This window comes from Theobroma cacao, chromosome 9 (genome assembly GCF_000208745.1).
Source record: "Theobroma cacao cultivar B97-61/B2 chromosome 9, Criollo_cocoa_genome_V2, whole genome shotgun sequence".
Classification (NCBI taxonomy): Eukaryota; Viridiplantae; Streptophyta; class Magnoliopsida; order Malvales; family Malvaceae; genus Theobroma; species Theobroma cacao.
The window spans coordinates 34,442,332-34,456,124 of NC_030858.1; the positions used below are offsets into that span (position 1 = coordinate 34,442,332).

The following is a 13,793-nucleotide window of genomic DNA, read 5'->3' on the forward strand; positions in this document are numbered from 1 at the left end:
GCATCCGAGATGCCGCAAGAGTTCAACAACAAAGCAGCCATCGAGAAGCATCATTTCAAGAAAATCATAACTTGAAATGAGGACGTCATTCGAGTAGAACATTTTGGTTCTACTTTGCAACGTCCACATGGTATGGAGACAGCTGCTTAAATCCTTTCCAATTGGACGCAAGAATTTCTCGAGGAAGGACCATTTTTGCTCTACAAATCCAAGCAGATAATCTTTGCCTCGATGGTAAGGCCCTATTGAAACAACCTCGGGTTGCTCACCTTGGTAGTGATTTTCCTGGATACATTAGGGAACTCTGAACATGACAATGGAGGAACTCCTATTTTCTCCTCCTCTTGCCTGCTGATGTCTATTATTTCTTGGCAGACTCTCAATGAGAGTCAAATAGCGTTCAAATAAAGTTTCCTTAGTGTAAATACTTGATTTTGATTAATATTTATTTTTAAAAAAATTATTTATAATATAATATTATATAAAGAATAATAAAAATAATTATTATAAGTAAATATAATTTTATGCAAAACAACTAAAATAAGTAAAGTACTGTTTCATAGTAAAATAATTAGAATAAGTGAAGCTATTAATCTATGTAGAAATAATTAATATTATTAAATAATCACTTCATACGGATAGTTGTGAAAGTAATTCGAAATATGTAACAAGATTTATAGGTTACTTTCATCTTATGATGTTTCAAAAAATTTAATTTAGTGGTTCATATATGGAGGTAATTAAAAAATCTTTTTCTTAACTTTTTTTTGAAGTATAAGTGTTTTTCTCTCTTTTCTTATTCTCTTATATTATTTCACGTACACTTTTTTCTCTTTTATCTATTCACATATATCTTTTTTTCGTAATTATTTCAATATTTACATAATAAATTTTTAACCATTACTCAATATTAACTCTTAATAACGATTACTTAACATTAAAACTTTTCTTAATATCATTCAGCATTTACCTTTTGAGTAATCGATACTTCTGACACTATATATAAAACCTTCGCAATGTTTCCCCTCGTTATCACAAAAACCTCCTTTACAGCTAGTTTCATCTTTCTTGTTTTACTCCTCCCGTCAGCTTCCAGAAACTCTGAAAGATATGTTACCATCAGGAAATGACTTTAGCTTTGGCCATGATGCACTTGCTTGGCCTTGGCTTGAAGCAATCTCTTGATTTTCTTTTTGGGTTATCGTTAGTTTCTTCAATTTCAATAGCATGATACTCCATTTTTTTTCGTTTTTTGTTATTCCATGAGGCAGAAGTTCATATGAAACAAGGAGCTTAAATACATATCTGAAACTTTCATTTGCCTTGCCTTGCCTTGTTATTTCATTATAACCTTAATGCCAAGTCCAAGTGCTTCAACCTGGCTTGACCAAACTATATGATAAGTTGATTGACTGAGAGGGAGGAACAAGGAAGAAATTATTGAACTTGTGGGCAATGAATACACGGAAAATATAGTGTCATAAGATAGGGAAAATCAGTTTTAAGTCGTCCACTGATGATTGGGCGTTCATAGGAATGAGGAAGGAAGCTGCATGCCTCTTCTGTTTAGGTATAGATGTCCAATTTTAGTTATCTATTAATTTTGAAGTATTAGGTGTTTGTCAAAGCAGCACGAAAGCATTCAGTGGCTTTTCAAGTGTAAAAACGTCCAAGGAGTTTCAAGTGTAAAAGCACCTAAAGGATTCCGAGCACAAAAGCATCAAGAGATTACAATCATCACCTAAGAGATTCTAAGTGCATAAGCACCTTAGGGCATTCTAAGTGCAACACTTAACAGCATTATCTTGATTATATGAGATTCACGTTTATGTAAGAATCGTTTAAAAATAAACTCTTATGGGAGGATGTTATGCTATTAAAAAAAATTTTATATTAATTTCATAAAAATAGAGAAAAAAAAAAGGGCATAATAGTCTTTTCAGTCTATTCAAATAAATCGAAAAAAAAAACCCTTATCCGTGTGGTCTGGCTCCGACAATTTCGCCAGTCTTTTGAGTTTTAACTCCTTTTACCAGGAATGGCCTCATCTATCGTCTTCACCGGTCTCCACCTTTTCAAATCCAAAAAATCCATCAAACTCAAGACTTCAACTCGGTTCTCCGACTCCAGACAACAACTCAGCCCCAACTCAGTGAAATGTTGCTCAACAACAACCACAGCAACAACGGAGGAGGATACTACTCGGCGGGTCACGGTGAAGAACGGGAACGATTCGCTCGACATATGTAGGGTCCTAAACGGCATGTGGCAGACCAGTGGAGGTTGGGGCAGAATCGACCGAGACGACGCCGTCGAAGCTATGCTTCGCCACGCTGACGCTGGTCTCTCCACCTTCGACATGGCCGACCACTGTACATTCATCTCTTTATTTTTTTGTAAACGTGGCATCTTTTTATTGGTTGGTTTCATTAATTTTCGTGACCACACGCCAAGATAGACTGGTAACATCCACGTGTCAAATTGTTTCACTTGGCACATTCCTACGCCGCATGTTTTATGTTTGGTTTTACCGAAATGCCCTTATTGAAGGCATTTTTAGGAGAAAAGAATAAACTTTTTTAAGTAAATTTTGTGGAAAAATACAATATTGACATAATTTTTTTAAAAAAAATTGGTGATTTCAGTTATTAACAAATCTGCGTAGAAGGGTATTTTGGTAAACTCCTGAAAGGACAAAAGGTTAACTAAAGGCAATGCTCATATTATATAAAATTAAAAATAAATCCTATCAATATCTGAAAAACATTTGGAATGGCAAAATTCTTACAGAGTTCTTTAACCAACTTCACATTGAATTCAGTTAAATGGGAAACGAAAACTGGCCATACTGCAATTAGAAAATCCAATCCAATCCAAATTCAGTGTGTCATTACTGAAGATAACAGAAATAGCATAGTTAAGAATGGGAATGATTCACTGGAAATATGTAAGGTTGTGAATGGGATGTGGCAGACAAGTGGGGGTTGGGGTAGAATTGATCGAAACAATGCTGTCGATGCTATGCTTCGATATGCTGATGCTGGACTTACCACTTTTGATATGGCTGATATATGTAATCCAATTATTGCCTTTTGCAAATCAATGTCTTACTTTGAAATGTCTGTGCGCCTGAGCCTGTGTATGTGTGCATGAGCATGCTTGTTGCTACATTTGTTGCACCTGCTCTGGTAAAGTAGGAAACTTTATAATGTGGAAATGATTGTTTGAGAAATTTAGGATACCTGAATTGCTAGGGGTAAAGTTGTTTGAATGAGTCTAGACAAGTGTAGTTGATTGAGGAACTATTCTTCGTTTAGTATTGGAAGTGTGTGGAAGGTCTTTATGCGAATTTTAATAATTGAAGTTTCTTGCATTTTTTTGCAGTTTATGTGAGTTGTCTTGGTCTTTTATTATGTGGGATTTTTCTTTTTCTTTCATTATTGAGCTCCTTGGATTTTCTAGATGGACCTGCGGAAGATCTTTATGGCATCTTTATCAATAGAGTTCGTCGAGAGCGTCCACCAGAGTACTTGGATAAGGTTAGAGGGTGAGTTATGCCATATCAGATATCAGTACATGTGTTCTTGTGCTAGATTTTGGTTGACATTAGCTTTGTTTGCCACTACACTAGTTTACTGTATGTGCTAGTCTACTTCATAAGTTATTTAATAAACTTTAATTAAAGAAAAAAGTTTGGGAAGAGTAATTTTTTTTGCTTTTCCTTGCCCTGTTGTATTATTGATGCAGTCTCACTAAATGGGTGCCTCCACCGGTAAAGATGACAAGTAGCTATGTCAGGGAGAGCATCAATGTTTCACGAAAGAGGATGGATGTGCCTTCCTTGGACATGCTTCAGTTTCACTGGTACTAATAAGTAGTGCAATCTGTTACACTCTCTGTCAACTTAGAGTAATAAGGCCTTTCATTAAAACTTGATACAGTGATGCAATCTCGACTCTTAATTTCATGGAGAACCATACAGCTTTAGATAGGGAGTTAGAAGCTTCTAAAATCTTTCTGGTTTTTATTTGTTCTGATAAGGAGTGACATTAGGTAAAACCTCATTATATTTGTTACAGAATATATTCTAGAATTCATCAATGTTGTCTAAAAAGGAAGATAGAGTTGGCTGAAAGTATTTGCTTAATTTTCCTTATTCTTGTTCCAAGTATATTCTCTCTTAAGAGTACTATGTATTATGTTCTAGTATTATCATGTTTCATATAGCATTCACTTTTAAATTATGTTCATGCACCTTGAACATCAACAAATCCTCTGTTGATTCTTGAAGATTTTGTTTTTGTTTGATAACGGAACTATACAAAATAAGGCTACCTCATTAGCTTTATTTATTTATTTATTTTTTGCTCAAACCTCATTAGCTTTATGCTGGCAAGATGGGATTTTGTGTGTTTCATTCATAGGTATCAGCTAGTTTTTACCATGTTGTTTTGTTTTTTTCATTTTCTTCATATGCAACCAAAAAGCTCTTCCATTATTTAATCACACTGACCTTGTTGAACTTCATATGCATATAATTTTCTGTATCCTATTTGAAACAGGTGGGATTATTCCAATCCTGGCTACCTTGATGCACTAAAACATCTTACTGATCTGAAAGAAGAAGGTTAGAATTCATTCTTTGTTATTTTAGCTTTGGTATTCAATATTTTGCACTTCTTGATTTGATCAAACTACTTCACTGAGCATGTGCAGGGAAAATTAGAACTGTTGCTTTGACAAATTTTGATACTGAAAGGCTGCAAATAATACTAGAGAATGGAATTCCTGTTGTTAGTAATCAGGTATATATTTATTTTTTTGGACAGGCAGTAATGAAGTCATTAATTTTATTGCTTTTCTTGGCTAATCTATATTGTCTGTGATGTTGCTGATGATATATCTGAGTGGTTTCCATCAGGTGCAACATTCAATTGTTGACATGCGCCCTCAGCAAAAAATGGCAGAGCTTTGTCAGCTTACAGGAGTCAAACTCATAACGTCTCTCTCTCTCTCTCTCTCTCTCCAAATTGTACCACCACACACATCTTCTCTGCCTTTAGCTCAGGCATTGCAGTTCTCAAAGAGATAGGACCAGCCAACCAGGATAGTTTTCGAATAACAAGTAGCGAATTTGAGGCCAAAATATATTCTCAGTCAATATGGCCTTCTTAGATGATGCCTAATTTCTTGCTCATTCTGATTTTATGTTCACTGATCCCTGTTAGATGACAAGGCATTGCTCTACCTTATTACTGAATTTGATGAGGGTTTCAAATGCAGGTATGGAACAGTAATGGGTGGTCTATTATCTGAGAAGTTCCTTGACACCAACATAGCCATTCCCTTTTCTGGACCGCCATTAAATACCCCCTCTCTCCAGAAGTACAAAAGGGTACAAATTATTTTTCCTTTTTTCCCCTATTCTCCTTTTTCTCTGTTCTGAAGATTGAATTTCTAAATCTTAAATTCAATGAAAAGTTACCAAATTGGAAATTGTCGAATGCTGTAAACCCATTTACAAATTAGGGATCTATCTAGAAGCACCTAAAATGTTGGGAATTTTGTGAAAACTGGAGAACAAATCCTTTAAATAATTGGACGTTTCACTTTATTACGTTGTGCAATAACTTGAGGATGAAGCTAATTGTGGAGAAGAAAATTTTTTTTAAGAAAGCATATGCGTAAGTTGTCTTCTTTGTGTCATTTCTTGTCAAGATTTCATCTGGTTTGCAAACAGTTTGCAATCATAAAAAAACTATCTTGGTCGTAATTTATCTCTTGTGAGGGTGAACATTTGATATTCTTTTGCCTTTTTCTTTTCTATTTTAATCTGAATGTGGCAGATGGTTGATGCTTGGGGAGGATGGAGTTTATTCCAAACTTTACTTCAGACTTTGAACAAGGTAGCGTCTAAGCATGGAGTCTCAATCCCAACTGTTGCTGTTACATATATACTAGATCAGGTAATTACATGGTTTCTTCTTTTTACTCTTTTCTTCTGAGTTGCGGTGACTTATGATATATTCAAATATCTGTTTGATTTACTGAATGTCAGCCAGCAGTAGCAGGATCAATGATAGGTGTCAGACTTGGTTTGTCAGAACATATCCTAGACTCCAATGCTATCTTTTCACTTGTTCTTGATGAGGAAGATGTCAACAGCATACAGGAAGTTTCAGAAAGAGGGAAAGATCTGCTTGGAGTGATTGGGGATTGTGGAGATGAGTACCGGCGTGCATGAGATTCACGCTTAGTTGAGAAAAGAAGTTCTAAATTCATACCTTCTTATGAAAACAGATTGTAGTATATCTACCGCATAAAGCAGTTTCCAGGTCAGACTTATTGGAACATATGGAGAGCAGTTGCCGGGGGTCCATCCACATGTAATCAAGTCAAATGTTGCAGTTTTTGTCTCTGATTAAATTCATCCTTTCATTACCAAAGTGAAAATCAGTTTGCAACTTTTACCCGTCTCTTGCTGCTGTCATCTGCTGTAATATGAATTCCACCGTTGTATGCACATCACTTCAATACATTATCTCTTGTCATTAAGAAATTCTATTCAGCCCTCATCTAAATCTCAACTTCAAAGCTTTTGGTGTGTTTCAATGAGGAATTTGTATTACATTGTATGAAATTAAAGTTACATTCCAATACAATTCTGTCATACTATTCAATGAATGAGTGGTGTTATTTGTGCATTGATCACAAGACCAAGAAGATGCCTATATATATATATATATATATAAGATGTAATATTACTAGTTGTATATTTCGTTGATAGCTGCTACCATGAATCTCGACAACTGCATCTTCCATCTCTGAAGTGGTGAAAAGTGAAAGTGTCCTTGACAACCAATTCTCGATCTACAAAGGCTGACATGAACTTGCATGCTGAATGACAAGTACCACACATCCTAACACTCTTAACCACCCTTATAGGCATTCCATGGGGTAATGATACGAGCCCAAATGCAATGGCCTTCATCTCAGTATGAGCAAGACCCACACCATCATATTCTTCCTCTTCTGCATCATGCAGCAAATGGTTTCTATCTGCTACATATCCCAACTCCTCCATCTCTCTTTCTAGTTCAGCTATTTTGTCAGAGACTTCTTCAGTTGGATTTTGGTCTGAGACAAATTCATATATTTTGTTTTGCACTTCTATCCAACTAGAAGTTGGCCCAATTCTTTTAGTTTTAACTTCCGTCTTCGATGCATCTTTCCACTTACCAAACATCACCAGGACCTTCTTAAGCAGTAGCCTTGCAAAGCAGTCACTTGAATCTAGTTCTAATAGCTTCTCTAAAGCAAATTTTGCCACCTCCATATTTCCAATAATTCGGGCAGATGAAAGAAGAGTTCTCCAAATCATTGTGCCTACTTTATTCGGAATATTCTCATTGATAAAGTTCTCAACTTCTTCTAGCATTCCAGCTCGTGCAAAAGCTTCAACAATGCAGGAATAATGCTCTTCTGATGGCTCAACTCCATAAATCACTTCCATGGACATTAATAAACTATGTGCCTCATCGACCCGACCCATTTGGGCACAAGCCTTCAAGACTGATTTTAAAGTAATTCGGTCCACTGATTTATTCCTTCTTCTCATATCATTAAACAAAGCCAGAGCTTCGGATGGATGGCCATGCTCCACTTTTGCAGAGATGATAGATGTCCAAGAAAGAGAACTCTTCTCCGGCATCAACTCAAAGACCAAATCTGCCTCTGCAATTTGTCCACATCCAGAATACATCTGAATGAGACCACTGCCACTTGTAGGATGTGAGAGAAGACCCCTTTTGGTCATGTAAGCCTGAGCTTGCATTCCCATTTGCAAAAGCACTGGGCTGGCACAGGAGCTGAAAATATCACAAACAGTGATTGGCTCAATACAACCAGAGCACGATTGAATCCTCCTGAGAAGTTTGTGAATCGTTTCATAGTCATTTGCCCTGAGGCAGGCCTGTATCAATAAATTCCACGATATCTCAGCATCCAAAATCAAGGAACATAGCTTGAGTGCTTGTTGATGATCTGATAATTCTGAATAGAGATTAATGAGCATGTTAACAACAGAAGCATTTGATCCATAACAAGTTTTGAGTATCTTTCCATGTAATTCTCTTCCCTTCCTAAGATCACCTAAAGCCATACTAGCTAAAATAACAGAAGTAAAGGTGAACTCATTTGCTTCAATACCATTAATCTGCATTTTTTGGAAACACGCTAGTGCTTCCACAAACCAACTGTTCCAAGAAAGTCCAGAAATTAAAGCTGAGCACATTGCAGTGCCAGGGTTTTCTACTCTTTCAAAAACCCTTAAAGCAGCCTCTGGCATCCCACACTTGGAATACATATCAATCAATGAGCTTATAACATATGGATCAGAATCTACAGCAAGTTTCTTGGCCAGGGAGTGGAATAGTTTCCCAGTATCAAGATTTGATAACATAGAGCACCATTTTAGCATGCTTGCAATAATAAACCCATTAGATTCTCCTCTTTCTAAGCCAACATACAACTTTAGAGGAACTTGTTTGCAGTGATCTGAGCTCTCGTGCTTAATGCACTCAATATACATATCCAAAAGTGAGCACATTGCATAGTTATTTAATACTAAACCTGTCCTAACTATATATCCATGAACCTGCCTGCCATAATCCATGTCATGTAAACTAGAAATTGCCTTGAGAATACTTGTTATAGTGAAATCATCACAATAACAAACTTCATCCATCAAAAGTCTAAAACTCCTAAGAGCTTCAAGGTAATGAAAACTATGTACATAACCCATAATTAATGTGTTCCAAGAAACCAAATCTTTCTCATACATCTGATCAAAAACTCGTCTGAATCCCTTCAAATTCTTACATTTTGCATAAAAATCCATCAAACTATTGTCCAGAAACAAACAACCCCCTCTCCCAAAACCTTTCTTAACCATTAAACCATGAATTTGAATTCCCATGTTCAAGTCCTCCAAATTGGAACATGCCTTCATAACCATTGAAAACACAAAAGCATCCAACTCAATTCCCTTAAAAACCATATCTAAGAAAACATTCAACCCTTCTTTTCCAAATCCATTTTTCACGTAGGCACTTAACATTGAACTCCAAGCAACCAAACCAGGCTTCTCAATCCCATCAAAAATCAAAACAGCATCTTCCAATACCGCACAACTTGAATACATATTCACCAAAGAATTCTCTAAAAACCCATCAAGAAAAGCCTCTCCTTTCTTCAAAACTTGGCCATGAACTCCTTTTCCAAACCCCAATTCTCTTATTTCGCCACAACTTCTCAACACAACCGCGTAAACATACGAGTCAGGACGCACAGTTTGATCACCAGACAACATCTCTTTAAACAATGCCATGGCTTCCTTAGTAGGACCATGTTTGGCATAGCCTGACATGAGGATAGTCCAAGAAATCAGAGTTCTTTCAGGCATTGAATCAAAGAGGTCACGCGCTTCTTGCATGAAACCTGCATTTATATAAAGCCGAAGGTAAAGATTGAAGTAAAAAAGGGTTGGTTTTGGATTAGCATGAGGTTTAAGGAAATGGGTTGGTTTTAGCTGTTTTAAATTGTGATTAATAATGAGATTACATTGAGAAAAATGGGCTGTTTTGGGAGTTTGGTGTTTAAGAAAAAATGGAGGGAAAGATGGGATAACGGAGGAGCATGTCAGCAGGGATTGCATGGGGATTTTCCTGTGGTAGTTGGAATAGTTTTTGTAGGTTTTAGTAAGTTACAGATCGCTGCCAATACAAATTCAGGCAAAGTTTTATTGGGGTTTTGGCAGTGATGTTGTGAGAAAGCTGAGAAGCAAGAGTGTTGAAGCAATAAGCCAGGGAAGGAGCTCTTCATTGGTGGTCCATCATGCATTCCATTCCATGGATAAGGGATTGACATATGAAGGTGTAATTTTTTTTTCATATTAAAACTCGAAATGACAGAAATATTATTTGCTTTTTTTAAGTTATTTTGGTTAATGTTTCCATATTTAATAATTTTGCATCAAAAAAATTTACATAAAATTCAATTTTTAAATTTTGAAGAATTTCATCTTCTTTAAAGTTCAAACATCTAACCATTAAACTGACTTCAATTAAATGTAGATTAGAACAGTTCCAACTAGTTAATGTTTTTGTTATATATATATATATATATATTATTACTTATTTTTTATTTTCAAATAACAAAAACAAGTATAAGCTTTAAGCGAATTATGGTCTAAATTTGTAGTAATTTTTGCAATTATTTACTGATTCTTAATTTAATGAATATTTAATTATTTTTTTATATAATAGAAGACTTCCAAATATTTACCCGAAAACAAAGCTTGATTGAGACTTGTTTGGCTGTTTTAAATTTTGGCTTTGGTTTTTTTTTTTTTTTCATTTTTGTCGTTTTGAGGTGTACCGGCTTGACGGGAGGTTTTCTAAAGAAAAGGCCTACCAAACAGGTTATAAAAGAAAAAGTAACAGTCATCATTTTTTCCTCTCTTACGTTGCCCTTACTGCTGTGTCTTTCTCGCTCTCTCAAAAGTCTCAAGTAAGCCACTTTTTTCCGTGGAAATCTAAGAAACCCATTTGCCTCTACTCATTCATTACTCAAAATATTCTTCTGGGTATATTTCTCTTGACCTGTTCAACAAGATGCCAACATTGAAAGCCATTTTTGCTTCTATCAGGCGCTAGCTTTGTTGTTTCAAATGTTTGAGGCCAATTCTTATAAAATTTTTGTTGATCTTCTTCTGATCTTTTTATTTCACAGGTTTTAACTGACTCTTGGAAATAATTGGATACTGAGTTTTTTGAGTGGTCGGAAAGTTAACTGGAAAGCGACGATGGATGGTATGTAAAGGCTTTGCTGTGTTAGTTTTTGCATTTACGCTAAAAATGTTGTTGATTTGTGGTTTCTAAAGTTAAAAGGAACTAAATTCTGCTTGAGATTTTACTGGAAGATGTGAAAGATTTTCGTTTTTGTCAAATGCTAAAGTATGACTGAAGACAGTTCTACCCTTTAACACTCTTTTTATAAAACTTGGCTTTTATCAGCACACAATTTGTATAAGTGCACCGATCAACTGCCCTTAGCAGTTGAAACATGTATCCATGGTAATAGTTACTTGTTTAACATAAACATGCATACACACGTCTATGCTAAGATAATAGAAAATTCTGCTTGTTGACTTCGATGTAGATTAAGTTTGCGATATTTTTCTTGTCCTATACAATTTTGAATTCCTTATTGATTTTAGCTGACTGACAGTACTTGGTATCTTTTCAAACTTATGACTGATTAATATTCATGAGTTTGCTGTTATCTGTTGTGCGTTTCAGTTGATTCACAACCAACTATGGAGGAAACTATATTGGTTGGCGATGATCTAATGATGGGGCTACCATCTCCTGTCATCCCACAAGAAATTGCATCTCATGTGCTTCAAGGTGTCGATTTATGTGATGGGATTTTACGCAATTTATTCTTGTGTAAGTCCTGTGTTTTTACTTGAGAATCTTATATAAACTATGTATGGTATTGTTGGCTGATGTTATATATGGATTCTTATTGGTGACATGATCGATCATCTTCTCAATTATGCCAAATGATATATCAAATTCTTTTTTATGCATTTTGTGTGTAGCTGTGCATTAATTTATTGTGGCTTTATGCTGTAGGTCTGCAGATTAATGATATTGAGCCATTCTGTCAAGATGAGCTTGCATTATATCGACAATGTGCTGAAAAGAGAGTAAGATGTCTGAAGGCTTTTTTGAATGCTTGACTCAGTACTTCAAATTAGCTTTCACAAATTTGTTTGCAAATCTGGGTTCCAGGACAAGGAACTAAGGCAACGGCTTCAAGATAGTGAGAGAAAGTTGGGGTTGTCAATGCCTTTAGATCAGGCAAAGGAAAGAACTGGTCAGCTTGAATCGGAAGTCACGTCATTAGAGAGGTAATTGGTCAGAAGTGATGATTTTCTTTGGGTAATGAAGATCGGCTTATATAATGCTATTCCCTTAAATTTTGTTGTAGTTATACATGGAATTACATCCATGCAAGTGATGTGCTGTAGAAGCTGTTCTATATTTGTGTTTTTTCTCCTTGTCATCTACCAAGTTTGTAGATGTACAAAGTAAGGGCATCTTCAGTCATGAGGGCCTTGATGTTATATTGTTTTTGCAAGAATCCCTCTATCTTTATTCCACGAGCCCTGAAGCATTGTCTTTTGTGCACTTGTTGCTTGGTTGTATCTAGTCACCTGAAATTGAATGATGATGCATTACTTGGGTGCTGCCTCTTGTGTTACTGGGTTGTATCTTTATGTGTATGTGTAGCATAAAATGTTCAGTTCCAACTATCTCAAACCTGTTTTCTAGTAGCTTCTCTCAAGATTCTTGAGTACTAAATTGCTTTCAATATTATTAACACTTTGAGTGGAAGTCACAAACAACCTTCCTTTATTGATGTTTTACTACTAGCTCTAAGAAAATAAAAGATCCAAGTACAACTCTTTGAAGTACCTCACCAATGTTTTTGGTTTCATGAATATTGTTCTGCAATTGCAGCATCTTGTATGAAAATCAAACTTAGAAGAACAAAGAAAAGGCAGGGACAGTACAGCTCATTCCTATAGAAAAAACCTTTATGTCACTAGTCAGAACTTAAAAGAGTTAGTTTACCTTTTTCCATTATAATTCTTTTCTTTTTTTCCCTTTTAACAACTGTAGTATTTTACCTTAGTGTCATATAGAATAATTTGACCATTTCTGTAATTAATTTATGTGTTACATCTCCATTGCAGGCGCTTGATTCTGGCAAGTGGAATTGAAGGCATCGAAGGATTTCGTCAGAGATGGAGCCTGCATGGACGTCTTACAGATACCAAGTAATGTTTTTGATATAAGAAAATCCTTTGTTTTATTTTCACAATTTATATTTATTAGTAAAATCTCTGTTTTGCTGTATCTATTTTTCTTCTTCACATTATGGGTTTCTCCTTGTAATTAGTGAAAGATGTGCTCTCTAGCTTTAATTGCAGAGATCCATTAGTCAGCATTAAAGCCTGAAAGAATGTCTTCACTGAACCCCTCATTTGCCCTATTCCTTTCTCTCTTTCCCTCCAGTAAATCTTACGTTGAGTTTGTGCAGGAGAAGGCTGGAGTCTTTAAAGCTGGGAATGGAGAACAGAAAAGAGGATGAACCAAGCAAAAGTCCTACTAGGAAAAGATGGTTCTTTTGGTGATATTGGTGTCGCATCTGTATGGTGCTTCAAATTAGCATACATCAGCAGCTTTTAACAAGAAGATAGACCCAGTACTCAAGCTCTGGTAATTATGCCATGAGGATCGATTCTTGATTCTTGATTCTCGACTTGCAACCCTGCTTCAAGGTTGCAGATCAAGGTCAAACATGTTGTAGTGCCTTATGAGTCAAGAAAATTGTGATGGGGATGAGTTTTTTTTGCCCAGGCTGCAAACTTCATTGAACATCTGAGGCTTATCTCTAAACCATGGGGACAGTTGTCTACGTTCTACCTTGGTCGTTCCACAAGAAATGTCCCTAATAGTCAGTGCTGATTAGACAGAAAAACGCAAGACGTCAATATGGGAATTGTTTTTTTCTTTTGGTTCACGTTATGTTTTTTTGTTCAATTAACGAGTATGTTGATACGCACACTGGGCGTAAATCAGCATTCAACTAGGAAGAGAATTTTGATATCTATACCACACTTATTAACAATATACCATATCAATATTAGATTGCTTGAT

General features: G+C 35.8%; 3 protein-coding genes across 7 annotated transcripts; 2 read left to right on the forward strand and 1 right to left on the reverse strand.

Moving 5' to 3' along the window:
* On the forward strand, nucleotides 1,953–6,659 carry LOC18590358 (flagellar radial spoke protein 5). 2 transcript variants are annotated; one of them, XM_007015813.2, is made up of 9 exons: nucleotides 1,953–2,372; nucleotides 3,463–3,547; nucleotides 3,748–3,864; nucleotides 4,563–4,627; nucleotides 4,717–4,805; nucleotides 4,922–5,001; nucleotides 5,284–5,395; nucleotides 5,847–5,966; nucleotides 6,059–6,659. In XM_007015813.2, the coding sequence occupies exons 1-9, from the start codon at nucleotides 2,039–2,041 to the stop codon at nucleotides 6,242–6,244; spliced, it is 1,188 nt and encodes a 395-aa protein (XP_007015875.1). In that variant the 5' UTR covers nucleotides 1,953–2,038; the 3' UTR covers nucleotides 6,245–6,659. The 2 variants fall into 2 exon arrangements, with proteins under 2 accessions (XP_007015875.1, XP_017983462.1); XM_018127973.1 differs by lacking the exon at nucleotides 1,953–2,372 and adding an exon at nucleotides 2,751–3,073.
* Nucleotides 6,605–9,911, reverse strand: LOC18590359 (pentatricopeptide repeat-containing protein At4g21065). The gene has a single exon (XM_018127972.1). It carries the CDS (start codon nucleotides 9,713–9,715, stop codon nucleotides 6,791–6,793), a length of 2,925 nt encoding a protein of 974 aa, XP_017983461.1. The 5' UTR covers nucleotides 9,716–9,911; the 3' UTR covers nucleotides 6,605–6,790.
* Nucleotides 10,511–13,725, forward strand: LOC18590360. Of its 4 annotated transcripts, XR_001929547.1 has the most exons (8): nucleotides 10,511–10,645; nucleotides 10,792–10,871; nucleotides 11,361–11,510; nucleotides 11,700–11,773; nucleotides 11,859–11,977; nucleotides 12,591–12,694; nucleotides 12,827–12,910; nucleotides 13,174–13,725. XR_001929547.1 is itself a non-coding variant. In XM_007015815.2 (7 exons), exons 2-7 carry the CDS (start codon nucleotides 10,865–10,867, stop codon nucleotides 13,265–13,267), a joined length of 528 nt encoding a protein of 175 aa, XP_007015877.2. In that variant the 5' UTR covers nucleotides 10,512–10,645; nucleotides 10,792–10,864; the 3' UTR covers nucleotides 13,268–13,725. The 4 variants fall into 4 exon arrangements, 3 of the variants coding, with proteins under 3 accessions (XP_007015877.2, XP_017983365.1, XP_017983364.1); XM_007015815.2 differs by lacking the exon at nucleotides 12,591–12,694 and having other exon boundaries at nucleotides 10,512–10,645; XM_018127876.1 differs by lacking the exon at nucleotides 12,591–12,694 and having other exon boundaries at nucleotides 10,512–10,645; nucleotides 11,361–11,468.